Here is a 19,597-nt window from a genome sequence, read left to right on the forward strand (position 1 = left end):
GACACCTACCCAATACCTTAAAAAGGTTCAGGGATTTTAAGAAAAGAGAGAATGTGTCTTGGGTTGACTGGGTAAGTGCTGCGCACATGAATATGATGGGGTGGATTGATGGTTACAAGGTGAAAACTTTTGTTGAATTGTCCCACCTGTTGTTTTTTGAGCATTTTTCGGAAGCCTGTTCACCAGAGCTGTGTCAGTATGTTGCTGACCAGAACATTTTGGATCCCTTTAAGCTGGCTAGGTTGGCTGACAAGTGGGTCTCCCACCGGGTGTCCCCTAAGGACTCCAGTGGGAAGGACAAGGACAAAGAAAAAGGGGCCTCTCAGAAAGCTGAGGAGTCCCAAAAGCAGTCACAGTCGAATAAACCTAAACCCTCCTCTCCTAAGACCCAAAAATATAGCGGGGATAAGTCATCTGTGGGTGGGAATAAGAGTATTGGTCCACCTGCTGCAAAGCAGGCTCCCGGTGGTTCCAGTACCGTACCCCGCACTCCCGGCACTTGTTGGGACTGTGGGGCTCTGGATCACAAAAGGGGTGACTCCAAGTGTAATGATAAGGCACTCGGAGTAAAGGCTGACAGCCTGACCTACCCTTACCCCATGTCTGAGGTGGAGGCCACCGTCCTCCCCTCCTCTACCGGGATCACTTTTGGTGCTCCCGTAGAGATTTCCTTAGTGTCCCTTGGGGCCTGGGACCAGTACGCAGAAGTACTGGCGAATATCCCACAGAACACCCGTAGATTTTTGAGAAGTGTCCTCCTGAATGGCCAGCCTTCTACTGGTTTGAGAGACACTGGGGCAAGCATGACAGTGGTGGACAGGACCCTGCTCAAGCCAGAGGACTATGTAGATGCTCCTCTGAGAACCACCAGGTTAGCTGGTGGGCCTCCCAAATTATCGCCTGTAGCCCGAGTCACACTCGTAATTGGAGACAAGACAGCAAAGCTCCCTGTCCTGGTTCAGGACAACGTCCCTGCTAACATTCTGTTAGGTAACGATCTAGTCGAGTTGGGATTGATCGCGGATGGTCTTCCCATGACTGCTGGTGCGGTCACTAGGTCACAGGTGACACCGGGTCTGGCTGTGAGTCAGGTACCCGAGCCGAAGGCACGGCCTAAGGCACAACGAAGGAAGAGCAAGAAGGCCACCTCTGTGGAGGGAGCCCCTTCTCTTCCTGCTGTTCCTACAGCACCCATTGGGATCCATGCTCCGGACGGGCTGGGTCCAGTGGTAAATCCCCGTCTCAACTCCTGTGGGAAAAGAGCCAGAAGACTCTCCTGTGGGAGAGGTTCTCAACCCAGAGGATCTTCCCGATCTTCAATGCTTGTTAGCTGAAGGGGGACCCTCCCGGGCGGACTTCTGTAAAGGACAGAGAGAGTGTCCCTCTCTCGAGGGTCTGAGGAAACAGGCCCTGTTCCAGGCACAAGGCGAAGTGCCTAGGACTTTCCGGATTTATTGGGAAGGTGAGCTCCTTGTTACTGAGCCCACTAAGCCTGAACCTGGTGCCCTCAAGAGGTTGGTGGTACCCCAGGTTTACAGGTCCTTCCTACTGCAGTTGGCGCATGAGGTGCCCTTGGCTGGTCATCTTGGTACCAAGAAGACTAAGCAGAGGCTCTCTGCCCATTTCTACTGGCCTCGGATGAGAGTAGAAGTGGAGTCCCACTGCAGGACCTGCCCAACTTGTCAGTTGTCTGGCAAGACTGGAGGCAGTGTCATTGCCCCACTACAGCCATTGCCAGTGGTTGGCACACCGTTTGAGAGGGTGGGCATCGACATCGTCGGTCCCCTTGACCCTCCCACGTCAGGTGGACATCGGTTCATCCTGGTTTTGGTAGATCATAACACCAGGTACCCTGAGGCTATACCCCTTCGGACTGTTACTGCCAAGGTGGTTGCCCAGGTCCTCCTGGGCATTTTCACCCGAGTTGGATTCCCCAAGGAGGAGGTCTCTGACCGAGGATCCAACTTCATGTCTAGTTACATGAAAACCATCTGGAAAGAGTGCGGGGTAACCTACAAGTTCTCCACTTCTTACCACCCCAGACCAATGGTCTGGTTGGGAGGTTTAATAAAACTCTCAAGGGCATGCTAGGTGCTTTGGAAGAGCCCCTAAGGAGGAAATGGGATCTCCTCCTGCCATGCCTGCTGTTTGCTTACAGAGAGGTACCTCAAGAGGGTGTTGGTTTCAGCCCCTTTGAGTTGCTCTTTGGACATCCCGTGAGGGGGCCCCTCGCCTTGATCAGAGAAGGCTTGGAAGCTGCCCCTCCCGGTCCCGCCAAGCAAGTGGGGGACTATGTGTTAGGCCTCAGACGGAGGATGACACAGATGATGGGACAAGCAACGGCGAATCTCAAGGCCAGCCAGGAATTGAACAAATACTGGCATGACCTTAAAGCATCGCAAGTGGAGTGGACTCCGGGACAGGAGGTCCTCGTGATGGAGCCTACCAACCCTCGGGAATTGGCAGATAAATGGACAGGAACCTTCCGGATAGTCTCCAAGATGGGCGAGGTCAATTATCTGGTTGACATGGGAATCCCAGGGGTAGCCCCTCAGGTATTCCATGTTAATAGGCTCAAGCCGTTCCACAGGCGAGCAGAAGTCTCATGTCTCTTGCTGGCTTCAGAGCAAGAAGGGGATGAGAGTGAGCCCCTTCCAGATTTGCTGCATAGCAACCTTCAGGATTGCTCAGTGGAGGGAGAACAGCTCTCTCCAGATTTGACAACCGAGCAGCAGAGGGCCTGCAGGACTTTGCTCCAGCAGCATGCCTCTCTGTTTTCGCTGACGCCAGGCCTTACACCGTGGTGTAAGCAAGAGATTGACACTGGTGACAGCGTGCCTGTCAAGAGCAGGAGCTACCGAATGTCAGATACGGTTAAGAACCACATCCAGGCTGAGGTCGCCAAGATGTTGGATCTGGGTGTTATTGAACCCTCAACCAGTCCCTGGTCCAGTCCAGTGGTCCTTGTCCCCAAGGCAAGTTCCCAGGCCGGTACCAAGGATTGGAGGTTCTGTGTGGACTACCGAGGAGTCAATGCCGTCACCAAAACTGACGCGCACCCACTGCCCCGGGCTGATGAGCTCGTGGACACCATAGGTGCTGCCAAATTTGTGAGCACCTTTGACCTCACCTCAGGCTATTGGCAAATAGCTCTGATGGACCATGCCAAGGAAAAGACGGCGTTCTCAACACCAGAGGGACTCTACCAGTTTAGGGTCATGCCTTTTGGGTTGAAGAATGCCCTTGCCACCTTCCAGAGATTGGTCAATCATGCTCTCAGTGGGCTGGAAGCCTTTTGTGTGGCTTATTTAGACGACATTGCCGTCTACAGTTCCACTTGGGAAGAGCACTTGACACATCTGGGTAGAGTGTTGCAGGCCGTAAAGAGGGCTAACCTCACTATCAAGGCCACAAAGTGCCAGATAGCTCAGGGGAAGGTCACATATCTTGGTCATGAGGTAGGAGGGGGTCAAATCCAACCTCTCCCCAGTAAGGGGAGACTCCCACTACTCAAACCCAGGTGAGAGCCTTTTTGGGTCTCACGGGGTACTATCGCAATTTCATGGTGGACTATGGAACCATAGCTGCACCACTGACAGCTCTGACTTCACCCAAGCAGCCTAGGAAGGTCAATTGGACGGAAGACTGTCAGGGGGCCTTTAAAGGCTTGAAAGAAAGTCTGTGTCGGGCACCCGTGTTGTGTGCGCCTGACTACAGCCGCCCTTTATCGTCCAGACGGATGCCTGCGACACCGGAATTGGAGCTGTCTTGTCCCAGTTAGATGACAAAGGGAGAGAACATCCTATCATATTCATCAGTAGACAACTCAAAGGTAGAGAACTTAGGTGGGCTACTGTTGAAAAGGAGTGTTTTAGTATAGTTTGGAGCCTTAGGCGTTTTAGGTCCTACCTTACGGGGTCTACCTTCAAGGTCCAAACGGATCATAAGCCCCTAAAGTGGCTTATGCAGATGAAGGGTGAGAACCCGAAACTGCTCAGGTGGTCCATTAGCCTGCAAGGGCTAGACTTCACCATAGAGCACAGACCAGCGAAGAGTCACGATAATGCAGATGGCCTTTCCAGAAGGTATGTTGACCGTCTGGATGAGGGTGTCTATCCCGTGGGAGATTAGGCACCCTCCACCTCAGTCTGGGGGGGCGACTGTGATACTGGAAATGCATCTGAGGGACAGGGCCTCCGTATCCTTGTCCTTTACTGCTTTTTATCATGTGTTCTGTCGTGTTTTCCGCGCAGGAGTTCATGTGGGACTCCTGGCGGTGCAGCTCTCTTTCTTTTGGTTTGGTGAACGGACCCGTGGGGTACCCTTATGGCACCCATGGGTGGGGGATACAACCCTTTGCCCCTAGTGTATGTTTTTGGGCACCTGTAGGTGGCCCACGGAGCAGGGTATGGGCTGGTGGCAGCTCCATGCTGAATTTGACAGGTGCGCGGAGTATCCTCCATTTTGGGATACCCCGGCCCTGCCATTGGCATCAGTTGATTCCTGATGGAAAACAAGATGGCCCCGGTGGCCTCTTGCTTTCTATTACCCATTACCTTGTTTTTCCAAAGTCCTAGGAAGCCCTGACTCTGTCCCTTCCCCCTGACTGGCTGTTGGATGGAAGTGCCATATATGGTGTTGTTGTGAAGGCCCAGTTAGACTAGCTGGAGCCTTCCCGGTGATGTATGTTGTGGGTACCTCCTGTGGGTGGGACCTGGGTAAAAAGAGTGTTTGACGAATATGCATTCTGTGCTGTGGGTGTCTAGTATCTGGTGGTTGACACAATGACCGAGACAACCCTGCCCGAAACCGGTATGAATGCAGCTTGGAGTGTTGAATGGCTCGGTACTTGTCCCAATACACATAACTTGTTGTGAGTGTCTGGAGAGAAGTGAATGGCCTGAATACCTCGTGTGCCTGATTGGCTGCCTGCCTGCATGAATGCCCGTAGTCGTGATTGGATGCTTGAGTTTGACCCAGCGGAATGAATGGGAGATCAACAGTATATCTGGGGACCTCTCACTGCTAGGAATCGTGTTCAGAAGCTGAAGTCCACTACGACGAGTAACTGGATTAACTGACGCTTGACCTTGAAGCCCTGCTGGACGAGAAGAACTGCTGTTGCTCTCCTTCACAATCTGAAAGCTGTTGTGCCTCCAAGGACTGACCCAGAGAGGACCTGGTAAGGCGCCCTCTTCCTGAGCTACGAGGGACCATCGTGCACAGCTGATCTTTGCCAACACTGCCTGGTAGACAGACCTTCGACAGGCTGCCGACCCAATACGGGGACTGCTGCGGAACTCCAAGGAGACGCACCCGGACTGTTGTCCGCCACTGTCGCCGACCGCCGTCGCCGACCGGAGCCGCTGTGCTCCCGTTTGCCTAAGAACTTCCATTGATCATCGGACGCTCTCGTCTGCATCGTCACCCGCTTGTCTCGCACTGGAGAAGGCCCGACCGTCGGATGCGCCGAGGAGTATCCACCGGTGGGTTTCCCACCACCTACAGACCGCAGAGACACCGACGACTCGACGCCCTTGCTGGGCCACAGTTCTTCATCATCTCTTTGCGGTCCAGAACTATTGTCATCGAGGTGCCCCGCACGCCGCATCCTTGCAGGACGCCAACGCTCTGTCGTCGACGAGCACCGCTAGGAACGAAGAGGCCACTTCCCTGCCATAGTTCACCCTGTTCACCGTTGGACGTTCGACGACCCGTGACTCCTGCCTTAAAGGGAGGGCACTCAAGAAGGGCAGTCGATTCCCCGACACCGAACGCCAAGTTCCCCGACACCTCTCGACAATCCGTGGCTCCCGCCTAAAAGGGAGGCACTCAAGAAGGATCGGTCGGTGCATCGTCAGAGAACTCTACTCCACCAGGTACATTGGGGGGGTAAAACCTTAATAGGAAGAAGTGAGACTATTGAACATATGGACTGGGCTTGTGCGATATATCTTATTTTACAGGTTGCCCAGGTGGGGGGATCTCCACACAGAACTGTGTCTGGGGTACGGGGCCAGTATTCTGCCTACTGTTTCAACCATCTTGAGTTCCTTCCTATCTCTATTGCTGGTTTACTCGTTATTGATCTGTGTGACATTTTAACCGTACAGTTGATGCACTTTAATGAGATTTGATAACATTAGTGGTACCACTCTAGATGTGTATATATTTATCATTATTGACTTCCAAGTACAAAGTGCGTTATTGTGATTGTGTACATACCTTTGAATATTAATTATATAAAGACTGTGTTTTCAGTAATACAGTGTGTGGACATTCCTTTGTGGGGGTTCGGGGATTACACTGTACTTAAGAACCAGCCCACATCACCTCCTGAGAAGCTAGGCCTTGATTGCTCGTCCATTGCTACCTTATAGAGAATCTTGGCTGGGGTCTTCTGTGCCTCTCCTCTACCATATAGAGAGCAGAAGTACAGACACCCCCTACCGGTCTTTACACTGGTGGCAGCGGTGGGATGCTTATGGTTTTAAGACTCAGTGTATAACCGTGCCACTTACAAAATATCTGCACTTTATTTGATTAAGGTTTGGGTGTGTACAAAATAACTGCATTACAAGCAATGGAGTCTATTGCGAATGGTAAATTGACTCGGATGAGCTTAGAGGCTCTACAGAGTGCTTGTGAAGCCAGGGAATTAGACTTTGTGGATAAGTCTAGGGCTGAGCTGATAGCTGCCCTGGTGGACTACCAGACCGATGGTGAAACTCTTGATGAGGGGGGGGGATGCAACCAATGAGGACTCTGCCCCTGGGGTTTCTACCGAATCTGTTTCTGGGAATGCCGCCATTCCTGCTGCCTCTGTACCGAACCCCAGCAATTCCTTGGAACTTGAGTTATTAAGGATGAAATTGGCCTTTGAATATCGCAAGTTGGAAATAGATGCTGAGTTTAAGAAAGAGGAGCTGGCTCAACAGGTTGAACTCAAGAATAGGGATCTTGAACTCAAAGACAAGGACACTGAATGTCAGAGAATCCAGCTAGAGAAAGCTTGAGTGGAGACTTCAGCGAAACCCAGTGAGAGTGTCAGATCCCCAGCCACTAAATTTATGAAGGATTTGGTTGGTGTGTTTTCGGAGGGTTCTGATATCCTCCAATGGATTGAAGCGTTTGAAATGGCTTGTGCAATTCATGATGTTGATAAAAGAGATTGGGCTAAGTGTTTGCTACGCAGAGTGCCTCAAACTGGATATGACTGTATTCTGAAGCTGAGTGTGGAAGAACGGGGTCAGTATGAGTGTATGAAATCTGCTTTGATTGCCAAGTTTGGCAAGACACCTACCCAATACCTTAAAAAGGTTCAGGGATTTTAAGAAAAGAGAGAATGTGTCTTGGGTTGACTGGGTAAGTGCTGCGCACATGAATATGATGGGGTGGATTGATGGTTACAAGGTGAAAACTTTTGTTGAATTGTCCCACCTGTTGTTTTTTGAGCATTTTTCGGAAGCCTGTTCACCAGAGCTGTGTCAGTATGTTGCTGACCAGAACATTTTGGATCCCTTTAAGCTGGCTAGGTTGGCTGACAAGTGGGTCTCCCACCGGGTGTCCCCTAAGGACTCCAGTGGGAAGGACAAGGACAAAGAAAAGGGGGCCTCTCAGAAAGCTGAGGAGTCCCAAAAGCAGTCACAGTCGAATAAACCTAAACCCTCCTCTCCTAAGACCCAAAAATATAGCGGGGATAAGTCATCTGTGGGTGGGAGTAAGAGTATTGGTCCACCTGCTGCAAAGCAGGCTCCCGGTGGTTCCAGTACCGTACCCCGCACTCCCGGCACTTGTTGGGACTGTGGGGCTCTGGATCACAAAAGGGGTGACTCCAAGTGTAATGATAAGGCACTCGGAGTAAAGGCTGTCAGCCTGACCTACCCTTACCCCATGTCTGAGGTGGAGGCCACCGTCCTCCCCTCCTCTACCGGGATCACTTTTGGTGCTCCCGTAGAGATTTCCTTAGTGTCCCTTGGGGCCTGGGACCAGTACGCAGAAGTACTGGCAAATATCCCACAGAACACCCGTAGATTTTTGAGAAGTGTCCTCCTGAATGGCCAGCCTTCTACTGGTTTGAGAGACACTGGGGCAAGCATGACAGTGGTGGACAGGACCCTGCTCAAGCCAGAGGACTATGTAGATGCTCCTCTGAGAACCACCAGGTTAGCTGGTGGGCCTCCCAAATTATCGCCTGTAGCCCGAGTCACACTCGTAATTGGAGACAAGACAGCAAAGCTTCCTGTCCTGGTTCAGGACAACGTCCCTGCTAACATTCTGTTAGGTAACGATCTAGTCGAGTTGGGATTGATCGCGGATGGTCTTCCCATGACTGCTGGTGCGGTCACTAGGTCACAGGTGACACCGGGTCTGGCTGTGAGTCAGGTACCCGAGCCGAAGGCACGGCCTAAGGCACAACGAAGGAAGAGCAAGAAGGCCACCTCTGTGGAGGGAGCCCCTTCTCTTCCTGCTGTTCCTACAGCACCCATTGGGATCCATGCTCCGGACGGGCTGGGTCCAGTGGTAAATCCCCGTCTCAACTCCTGTGGGAAAAGAGCCAGAAGACTCTCCTGTGGGAGAGGTTCTCAACCCAGAGGATCTTCCCGATCTTCAATGCTTGTTAGCTGAAGGGGGACCCTCCCGGGCGGACTTCTGTAAAGGACAGAGAGAGTGTCCCTCTCTCGAGGGTCTGAGGAAACAGGCCCTGTTCCAGGCACAAGGCGAAGTGCCTAGGACTTTCCGGATTTATTGGGAAGGTGAGCTCCTTGTTACTGAGCCCACTAAGCCTGAACCTGGTGCCCTCAAGAGGTTGGTGGTACCCCAGGTTTACAGGTCCTTCCTACTGCAGTTGGCGCATGAGGTGCCCTTGGCTGGTCATCTTGGTACCAAGAAGACTAAGCAGAGGCTCTCTGCCCATTTCTACTGGCCTCGGATGAGAGTAGAAGTGGAGTCCCACTGCAGGACCTGCCCAACTTGTCAGTTGTCTGGCAAGACTGGAGGCAGTGTCATTGCCCCACTACAGCCATTGCCAGTGGTTGGCACACCGTTTGAGAGGGTGGGCATCGACATCGTCGGTCCCCTTGACCCTCCCACGTCAGGTGGACATCGGTTCATCCTGGTTTTGGTAGATCATAACACCAGGTACCCTGAGGCTATACCCCTCGGACTGTTACTGCCAAGGTGGTTGCCCAGGTCCTCCTGGGCATTTTCACCCGAGTTGGATTCCCCAAGGAGGTGGTCTCTGACCGAGGATCCAACTTCATGTCTAGTTACATGAAAACCATCTGGAAAGAGTGCGGGGTAACCTACAAGTTCTCCACTTCTTACCACCCCAGACCAATGGTCTGGTTGGGAGGTTTAATAAAACTCTCAAGGGCATGCTAGGTGCTTTGGAAGAGCCCCTAAGGAGGAAATGGGATCTCCTCCTGCCATGCCTGCTGTTTGCTTACAGAGAGGTACCTCAAGAGGGTGTTGGTTTCAGCCCCTTTGAGTTGCTCTTTGGACATCCCGTGAGGGGGCCCCTCGCCTTGATCAGAGAAGGCTTGGAAGCTGCCCCTCCCGGTCCCGCCAAGCAAGTGGGGGACTATGTGTTAGGTCTCAGACGGAGGATGACACAGATGATGGGACAAGCAACGGCGAATCTCAAGGCCAGCCTGGAATTGAACAAATACTGGCATGACCTTAAAGCATCGCAAGTGGAGTGGACTCCGGGACAGGAGGTCCTCGTGATGGAGCCTACCAAGCCTCGGGAATTGGCAGATAAATGGACAGGAACCTTCCGGATAGTCTCCAAGATGGGCGAGGTCAATTATCTGGTTGACATGGGAATCCCAGGGGTAGCCCCTCAGGTATTCCATGTTAATAGGCTCAAGCCGTTCCACAGGCGAGCAGAAGTCTCATGTCTCTTGCTGGCTTCAGAGCAAGAAGGGGATGAGAGTGAGCCCCTTCCAGATTTGCTGCATAGCAACCTTCAGGATTGCTCAGTGGAGGGAGCACAGCTCTCTCCAGATTTGACAACCGAGCAGCAGAGGGCCTGCAGGACTTTGCTCCAGCAGCATGCCTCTCTGTTTTCGCTGACGCCAGGGCTTACACCGTGGTGTAAGCAAGAGATTGACACTGGTGACAGCGTGCCTGTCAAGAGCAGGAGCTACCGAATGTCAGATACGGTTAAGAACCACATCCAGGCTGAGGTCGCCAAGATGTTGGATCTGGGTGTTATTGAACCCTCAACCAGTCCCTGGTCCAGTCCAGTGGTCCTTGTCCCCAAGGCAAGTTCCCAGGCCGGTACCAAGGATTGGAGGTTCTGTGTGGACTACCGAGGAGTCAATGCCGTCACCAAAACTGACGCGCACCCACTGCCCCGGGCTGATGAGCTCGTGGACACCATAGGTGCTGCCAAATTTGTGAGCACCTTTGACCTCACCTCAGGCTATTGGCAAATAGCTCTGATGGACCATGCCAAGGAAAAGACGGCGTTCTCAACACCAGAGGGACTCTACCAGTTTAGGGTCATGCCTTTTGGGTTGAAGAATGCCCTTGCCACCTTCCAGAGATTGGTCAATCATGCTCTCAGTGGGCTGGAAGCCTTTTGTGTGGCTTATTTAGACGACATTGCCGTCTACAGTTCCACTTGGGAAGAGCACTTGACACATCTGGGTAGAGTGTTGCAGGCCGTAAAGAGGGCTACCCTCACTATCAAGGCCACAAAGTGCCAGATAGCTCAGGGGAAGGTCACATATCTTGGTCATGAGGTAGGAGGGGGTCAAATCCAACCTCTCCCCAGTAAGGGGAGACTCCCACTACTCAAACCCAGGTGAGAGCCTTTTTGGGTCTCACGGGGTACTATCGCAATTTCATGGTGGACTATGGAACCATAGCTGCACCACTGACAGCTCTGACTTCACCCAAGCAGCCTAGGAAGGTCAATTGGACTGAAGACTGTCAGGGGGCCTTTAAAGGCTTGAAAGAAAGTCTGTGCCGGGCACCCGTGTTGTGTGCGCCTGACTACAGCCGCCCTTTATCGTCCAGACAGATGCCTGCAACACCGGAATTGGAGCTGTCTTGTCCCAGTTAGATGACAAAGGGAGAGAACATCCTATCATATTCATCAGTAGACAACTCAAGGGTAGAGAACTTAGGTGGGCTACTGTTGAAAAGGAGTGTTTTAGTATAGTTTGGAGCCTTAGGCGTTTTAGGTCCTACCTTACGGGGTCTACCTTCAAGGTCCAAACGGATCATAAGCCCCTAAAGTGGCTTATGCAGATGAAGGGTGAGAACCCGAAACTGCTCAGGTGGTCCATTAGCCTGCAAGGGCTAGACTTCACCATAGAGCACAGACCAGCGAAGAGTCACGATAATGCAGATGGCCTTTCCAGAAGGTATGTTGACCGTCTGGATGAGGGTGTCTATCCCGTGGGAGATTAGGCACCCTCCACCTCAGTCTGGGGGGGCGACTGTGATACTGGAAATGCATCTGAGGGACAGGGCCTCCGTATCCTTGTCCTTTACTGCTTTTTATCATGTGTTCTGTCGTGTTTTCCGCGCAGGAGTTCATGTGGGACTCCTGGCGGTGCAGCTCTCTTTCTTTTGGTTTGGTGAACGGACCCGTGGGGTATCCTTATGGCACCCATGGGTGGGGGATACAACCCTTTGCCCCTAGTGTATGTTTTTGGGCACCTGTAGGTGGCCCACGGAGCAGGGTATGGGCTGGTGGCAGCTCCATGCTGAATTTGACAGGTGCGCGGAGTATCCTCCATTTTGGGATACCCCGGCCCTGCCATTGGCATCAGTTGATTCCTGATGGAAAACAAGATGGCCCCGGTGGCCTCTTGCTTTCTATTACCCATTACCTTGTTTTTCCAAAGTCCTAGGAAGCCCTGACTCTGTCCCTTCCCCCTGACTGGCTGTTGGATGGAAGTGCCATATATGGTGTTGTTGTGAAGGCCCAGTTAGACTAGCTGGAGCCTTCCCGGTGATGTATGTTGTGGGTACCTCCTGTGGGTGGGACCTGGGTGAATAGAGTGTTTGACGAATATGCATTCTGTGCTGTGGGTGTCTAGTATCTGGTGGTTGACACAATGACCGAGACAACCCTGCCCGAAACCGGTATGAATGCAGCTTGGAGTGTTGAATGGCTCGGTACTGTACTTGTCCCAGTACACATAACTTGTTGTGAGTGTCTGGAGAGAAGTGAATGGCCTGAATACCTTGTGCGCCTGATTGGCTGCCTGCCTGCATGAATGCCCGTAGTCGTGATTGGATGCTTGAGTTTGACCCAGCGGAATGAATGGGAGATCAACAGTATATCTGGGGACCTCTCACTGCTAGGAATCGTGTTCAGAAGCTGAAGTCCACTACGACGAGTAACTGGATTAACTGACGCTTGACCTTGAAGCCCTGCTGGACGAGAAGAACTGCTGTTGCTCTCCTTCACAATCTGAAAGCTGTTGTGCCTCCAAGGACTGACCCAGAGAGGACCTGGTAAGGCGCCCTCTTCCTGAGCTACGAGGGACCATCGTGCACAGCTGATCTTTGCCAACACTGCCTGGTAGACAGACCTTCGACAGGCTGCCGACCCGATACGGGGACTGCTGCGGAACACCAAGGAGACGCACCCGGACTGTTGTCCGCCACTGTCGCCGACCGCCGTCGCCGACCGGAGCCGCTGTGCTCCCGTTTGCCTAAGAACTTCCATTGATCATCGGACGCTCTCATCTGCATCGTCACCTGCTTGTCTCCCACTGGAGAAGGCCCGACCGTCGACGCGCCGAGGAGTAACCACCGGTGAGTTTCCCGCCACCTACAGACCGCAGAGACGCCGACGACTCGACGCCCTTGCTGGGCCACAGTTCACCGTCGGACGTTCGACGACCCGTGACTCCTGCCTTAAAGGGAGGGCACTCAAGAAGGGCCGTCGATTCCCCGACACCGAACGCCAAGTTCCCCGACACCTCTCGACAATCCGTGGCTCCCGCCTAAAAGGGAGGCACTCAAGAAGGATCGGTCGGTGCATTGTCGGAGAACTCTACTCCACCAGGTACATTGGGGGGCTAAAACCTCAATAGGAAGAAGTGAGACTATTGAACATATGGACTGGGCTTGTGCGATATATCTTATTTTACAGGTTGCCCAGGTGGGGGGATCTCCACACAGAACTGTGTCTGGGGCACGGGGCCAGTATTCTGCCTACTGTTTCAACCATCTTGCGTTCCTTCCTATCTCTTTTGCTGGTTTACTCGTTATTGATCTGTGTGACATTTTAACCGTACAGTTGATGCACTTTAATGAGATTTGATAACATTAGTGGTACCACTATAGACGTGTATATATTTATCATTATAGACTTCCAAGTACAAAGTGCGTTATTGTGATTGTGTACATACCTTTGAATATTAATTATATAAAGACTGTGTTTTCAGTAATACAGTGTGTGGACATTCCTTTGTGGGGGTTCGGGGATTACACTGTACTTAAGAACCAGCCCGCATCACCTCCTGAGAAGCTAGGCCTTGATTGCTTGTCCATTGTACCTTATAGAGCATCTTGGCTGGGGTCTTCTGTGCCTCTCCTCTACCATATAAAGAGCAGAAGTACAGACACCCCCTACCGGTCTTTACAGACGTCCTATTGGTTACATTATCTATAGGACTCCAGATAACATGGTCCATTGTGATTGGGCAGGTTACACCCCTAAACATAAATCTCCACTTTAATTAGCAGCATGCAGAATAGACACCCAGGTGCCTAGTGCCCCACGATTCACCCTTCCTCCTTTCCATCAATCAGTGTTTTAGGGCTATGTGTCAATTAGTTGGCTGGGTATGGCCTCGGAACTGTAGCCTCTTATCAGGAAAAGTTATGGCATCCTCGGGTTCTGGGTGACATCAGGCGGTGGTACCTCTTCGCGCCTGGTTGGTCACGTGTTGGTTCACCGTGAATCTGCTTCAGTTTCTAGCCTTTTGTGCATTTAATTCTGTGTCAGCCTAGCCACCTGCATGGGCCTCTCTTATCTCGACCTTCACGGACGGGCTGTTTCATGATTCCTGCCCCTCATGTCCCCAGCCCTCCAAGAGGTCAGGCTAGAGCCAGGCCACGATCACCTACATGGCCCTCAAGGGCCTCTCCATCCCTCCAAAGACCCACTTGGAGTCAGACTTGGCGCTTGTGGCACCAGACTCACTCACTCCCATAGGATAACATTGGGGATTGGAGTTGTAGTGCATTGATGGGGACAAGATGGATGCCCCCACATATTTCGGTTCCCAGAACTGCATGTGCGGTCTAGTCTTTTGGGTGTGGTTCAACCCAGAGGCACCTGGGATACCCAGAGACTATTTAAGCCACACCCAGGCTGAGAAACATGCTTTGCATTTTCTGCACCTGCAGCGTGACATTCACCGTGATCGGATCGGTCTCCAGTAGGCCTGCACCTTTCTTCTGCGCTCGGCTCCTGCAAGAACAAGAACACTGTTAGGAACAGCCTTACCTTGCGGCGCTTCTGCCTATCAGTCATCGCTCCTTGTGTTCTGCGGGCATCTTCGGCGGTGTCATTCCCATCCCGGAACACCGCTTCCTAAAGAAAAGGGAAAAGAACATTAAAAAGGCATTAGTAAGCAATCTGCAAATCTTGGCTTATTTTTAAATACTGTACGAGCTTCAAACACTTACTTGAATCCCAGCCGCTCTGGGGGAACTCTGTCTCTGGAACTTCTCATCCATCTGCAAGAGGGAAAAGACACTCCAGGTTAGCGTGGAAACATCTAGAGGCACAGCATACCGCACTTACCCACCGCATTTGTTCTTCATAACCGGCATCCACGCTGAAAACGTTGCGGCACCTAAAAGACACAGAAAAAGAACTCCGTTCAATGCAAATACGAAATGGGTGCATCGCGCATCGCGCTCTCACTCACCCTCAGCGCTACTCATCTCAGCAGCACGCTGCCATCTCTGGACGCCGGCCATCATCTAAGGAAGGAAATTAACGAAGTTAGAGAACTGTTCAAAAGACTCATTATACTTACCTGTCGGACTCTTGCCAGTGAAGTAACTAGGCAGCAACGAGCCCGCATCAATCAAGGCGCCCCTGTGCTGAAGGCAGGACGGAGAGCACACTATCCAAGAAAACAAGGTGAGCTGTGCATAAAAGGAAGGGTTGGACCCCGGGGAAAAGGGGTTCAAGCACACAGAGACAATAGAGAGTTAAACTCTACCAATCCTGTGTTTCAGGCCCAGTCTCCAGTCGAATAGCCTCCAGGGAAGTGTTCGGGGTCGTAAGAGGCTGAGTGATGTCCCTGTGGATACCAGGTGAGCGTTACAGGCTGGTATGCTCTGTAGTTGGAGTCTTGTGAGCTTGTGCTATCCTCCCCTTCTCTGGTTGACCTCGATTTCCTAAGCATGAGCCGCTCTTTGCTGAGTTTCGATTCCGCTCCTTCTCCAGCCTTTGGCTGGATTTCGAAACTTGGCCTGTCTTGTCTCTGGCCACCTGGGTACCTTTCTGCTTTTACAAAATGGAGTCGCACTTGTATAATGTGCCTTATTGAGGTAGAAATATGGTTGGCGCTTGCCGCTCTATCTTCTTCTAAGCATTGCAAACAGTATCAATTTCTTAGCATCTTGCGTTTCAAGCCTATTTACACATGTTTAACAGGACGGTTGCTTCCATCTTGTCTCGTAACACTGTTTCCTCACGTTGTAACATTGTCTCCTCTCTGTGCCTATTCCATTCAATTTCGTAGTTACTCGCACTGGCGTGTTATCTTCGATAGCTGCTTTTGTTCATTCACTGATCTGTTCAGGCCCTTGTGTCATTTCCACTGGCCTTCCATAAAGGCTTTTGGGGTCTCTTCGTGGACTGTGTGTAGGTACTCCTCATTTTGTATCAGAGACTGGTATGGCTGTCTAATAGGGTGCTCCAGGGTTGTCTAGTTATGGGTGCTCCAACCGGTATGGATCTTCTGATGTATACTGGGCAGAGTCCCAGTGCAGCTCTTTGTAGGTTCCTTTGCTCTTCATAAGTCACGTGCCTTGGCGAGTTCCTTCCTGGTAGCTCGAAATGAGGGGCAGGTGTGCAGGTCATGTCTGGGGCCTCCTTTACAGGTGTGACTAGGCGTACCCAGCCAGCTGGGCGCGGCTTACCGGCTCATTTGATAATTTCTCCCGACGCTGATCCGGAGGCGGGTGGGCTCTGGCTCTGGTGGTAGGGAGAAGTGTTTCCATGGGGATTGATTGTTTCCCTATTGTTTGACTTTTTTCTGGCCTCGTTTTAAATGTCGGAGCGGTTAGTTGGCATTTGTTGTCTGTGAAGCCTTGGATCATAGTACAGAGGACTGTAGTGGTGTACCAGGCCTCCTTTAGTCCCTGTTTTTGGAAAAGCTTGTCATGGAGGGAGTCACAGCCATGCGCATGGACGCAAGCTCCATGTTCCTCATCGGCTGTTGTAGTAGGGAAACATCTGGACAGGGAGGGAGTGGAGGCGGTGCTTGCTCAAGTTTGGGACTCCATTGGGTTCTCTGCGCCTCTTGTTCAGGTGGAGGGGGGCTGACCCTTCTATTCGCCAGTATAGGCGTACCCCAAGGATGGGGTTGCCGTTGGTTTCGGATGTCCGGGTTAAAATCCTTCAGGAATGGTGTGTCCCTGAAAAGATTGCTATGCCCCGCTTTATGGATAAGCTCTACCCGTTCATAGGGGGCGAGACTTTACTTTCGAATCCAGTTGAGGTTGATGTTATCTTCACCAGCCTGGTGGGTCACTCCTCTATGTCTGCCGAGGAGGCAGCTGTCCGGGATCCAGTGGGCCGTAGGGTTAATTCCATCCTGAAGAAGGTTCATGCTGGGGCACATCTGGCCCTCAGGGCCGATATCTACGGTTCCTACATGGCGGAAACTGTGCTAGGTGGTTTCAGGGGCTGTGGATGGGGGTTCTGACTGTGCCCCTCTGCTGTCGGAGGTGCAGCGGCAGGTGGAATTTTTGTCCGATCTGGCATTTGATGTAGCTCCCTCCCCTGTGAGGGACCATCCTTCGGTATTTACTGGGTCCATCTTTTTTTTCCCTGGGTACTCCTGTGTGTGTGTTAGACTCCCTACTCAGGTCTCCTACAGGTTGCAGCCCACCCATACAGATATGTAAAACCGTTACACAAGGGAGAAACACCTTACACGTGGACCAGCCATGGCCATGGGTGCTGGTGTCGGCCCGGAGGCATGTGCATCTGTGGGATTGGGATACGGATGGTTCTCAGAAGGCGGCTGCCCTTGGACTTCCTTTTGATGGGTCCAGACTTTTTGGTGATTCACTTGCGGATAGGGTGCATAAGGGGTTTCGGGCTGACAAACACGCTGACAAGTTGCGGCAGTGGTCTACCTCGGCGGGGAGGAGTCTTCAGGTGCGGGGACTGGCCCGTCTTTTCCTGGTTCCTCTTCCCGCTCTTTTAAGGGAGCTAGGGGGGGCCGTGATCCTCCACGCTCTTCTCTTCCGGGACCGGCCCTGGAGTCCTGAAGGGACTGGTGGGGGTCGTCCCCGGCTGTTGTTTCCAGTGGTGGGACTGCCTGGGGGTTTGGCTGCTTCCTGAACAGATGCTGGGAGGGGTTTCTCTGCTGATGGTTTGTGGGTCTGCCACCTGGCCAGTTCTGGGCGTTTTCTTCTGCCTGGTTGGATTATCTCCCTCTCTGGGGATGATTCCTTCAGGGTTGGGGTTTTGACGGTGGGGATGTGTTTTTGGAGTAAGGTGTGAGTTTTTGTTCTGCACTTTTCTGGCTCTGTGTCTCATTGGGACCTTTTTCCCCATTGCTGCTATTAAATGCCTCATGGGGTAAGTACTGGGACGAGGAAGAATGGACATGGAGGTAATGCTCTGATTACTTACCGGTAATCTTCATTACTCCTAGACCTACTCTTCCTCGTCACCGTACTGATGACTCTCCTCTCCCTCCCTGCGGGGAAGGTCCCATGCTCCGGCTTGGTTATGTAAACTGAGGGATGTGGGTTAAGGGGAGTAGTTATAGGGAGTAATAGAAATAAAAGAAGGTCCTGTGTTAGAGGCAGGGCCTCATCAGGTAAGTAATGTGACGAGGAAGAGTAGGACTAGGAGTAATGAAGATTACTGATAAGTAATCAAAGTATTCATCTGCTGTGCTCTCCGAGCATCAAAGAAAGAGGATGTTGTTTCCGCCTTAAGGACTTTTTATGTCCTGATTTGACTGTGATTAGGGGAAGTTGAAACATGTTTTCTTGTTAAACTATTCGTAGGTGTTCTTGGGAAATGTAGGTAAGTTTAGAGGTTCTGTTTTTTTTTCTCAAGAATGCTATTCTTTGACCTTAAAGAAAAGCATAATAAGTCCGGTCTTGCCATAGAATCTTTGAGTGCCTTATGTCATTGTCATTCTGCCAACATAGTGTCCATGGCTCCCTCACTGTATGCTGTCAAAAGCAATCGAAATGTAACCGACTATTTTTTTTTTTACAGTTTGAAGTTGTGTATGGCCGAGGTCAACTTCGTACAAATAGGATCGCCATCTTAAAGAGGAACATTTGGCATTAATAAGGATAAAGATAAAGTAGACGTAATGTTATAATACATATATATTTTCCTACCACAATATCTTTTGTACATCCATGTTTCATAGCCAAAAAAAATAATCAGCGAATAATGTTTTGATTCCCACTGGGAATAGTGTCCTCCTTTAAAAGAAAAATCGTAAATGTTCACATTTTTATAACAGACTAGCCACTAACTCTACCATATCCGTGTGAAAAATGAAATGATATCATATTTCGAGCGGTCTACTGCAGACAATCCAGGGAGTTCGGTTTTCGGCTACTCTTTCCTCGCCCCTTGAGCCTGGTTTACAGGAAAGGCTTGCTTTACGATTGTTGTTGTCGCAAAAGTAAAGATGGAGGTGAAGTGACGGCTTCTGAGGTTGCTGATTGCCGGTTGCATATTTATCGCAGCGATGGACAGAAAAAAGAAGACCCTGGACGTCACTGCGTCTTCGGTACAGTCTCCGGCGCGATTTTGCCGTCTCCTCTTCTAGCTCCCCAAAACCCTCTTTCTGAATCCCTCAGTCATGCAACTGTGACCGATGTTCTGACGGATCTGCTGTGCAGTTCCATCCCAGATGTGTCACAATGCCTTTGCTCCCTCATACGCATTATCGCGTTCACGCTTGATCCCCCACATGCCCACTTGTTGCCCTTTACACGGAACGCCCTCTTGTACAGAGCCCCCTTCAATCCCACCACAGGTTCACAGTGTTAAACACAAAGATGTTACCTTTTTGCCACAGTATGTTCCTTGCACCTCTCAGTTTCTCCTTTAAAGAAAACAATTTGAAAATGTGAACATTGTAGTTATGGATTATGAAACATGTTGTGTGTGGAAATTTGGGAACGTATTCCAGGCAACGCGAGCTAGGCGAAATAACGCTCACTTGCATACAACATGGGATCATGTTAGTAGTTCGTTTGTTACCATACCTGAGAACCATATGTTGCGTAACATTTATTGAAGAAAAAAAAGGAACTCGTGAATATCCGCAAGCTCTTGACCTGGGTTCAACAACCTGCGGCTCTCCAGATGTTTTATACTACAACTCCCATG

General features: G+C 51.3%; 1 protein-coding gene across 1 annotated transcript in view; it reads left to right on the forward strand.

The window, feature by feature from the left end:
* The first annotated feature begins 18,815 nt into the window (after window positions 1-18,815).
* The window catches only part of CCDC174 (coiled-coil domain containing 174), a 132,959-nt gene continuing 132,177 nt past the window's right edge, over window positions 18,816-19,597 (forward strand). Inside the window, exon 1 of the mRNA XM_069643414.1 lies at window positions 18,816-18,992. Coding sequence (XP_069499515.1) covers window positions 18,951-18,992 — 42 coding nt within the window. The 5' untranslated portion in view covers window positions 18,816-18,950. The remainder of the gene's footprint in view (window positions 18,993-19,597) is intronic.

Source organism: Ambystoma mexicanum, chromosome 2p (assembly GCF_040938575.1).
Source record: "Ambystoma mexicanum isolate Mex_15411 chromosome 2p, UKY_AmexF1_1, whole genome shotgun sequence".
Lineage (NCBI taxonomy): Eukaryota > Metazoa > Chordata > Amphibia > Caudata > Ambystomatidae > Ambystoma > Ambystoma mexicanum.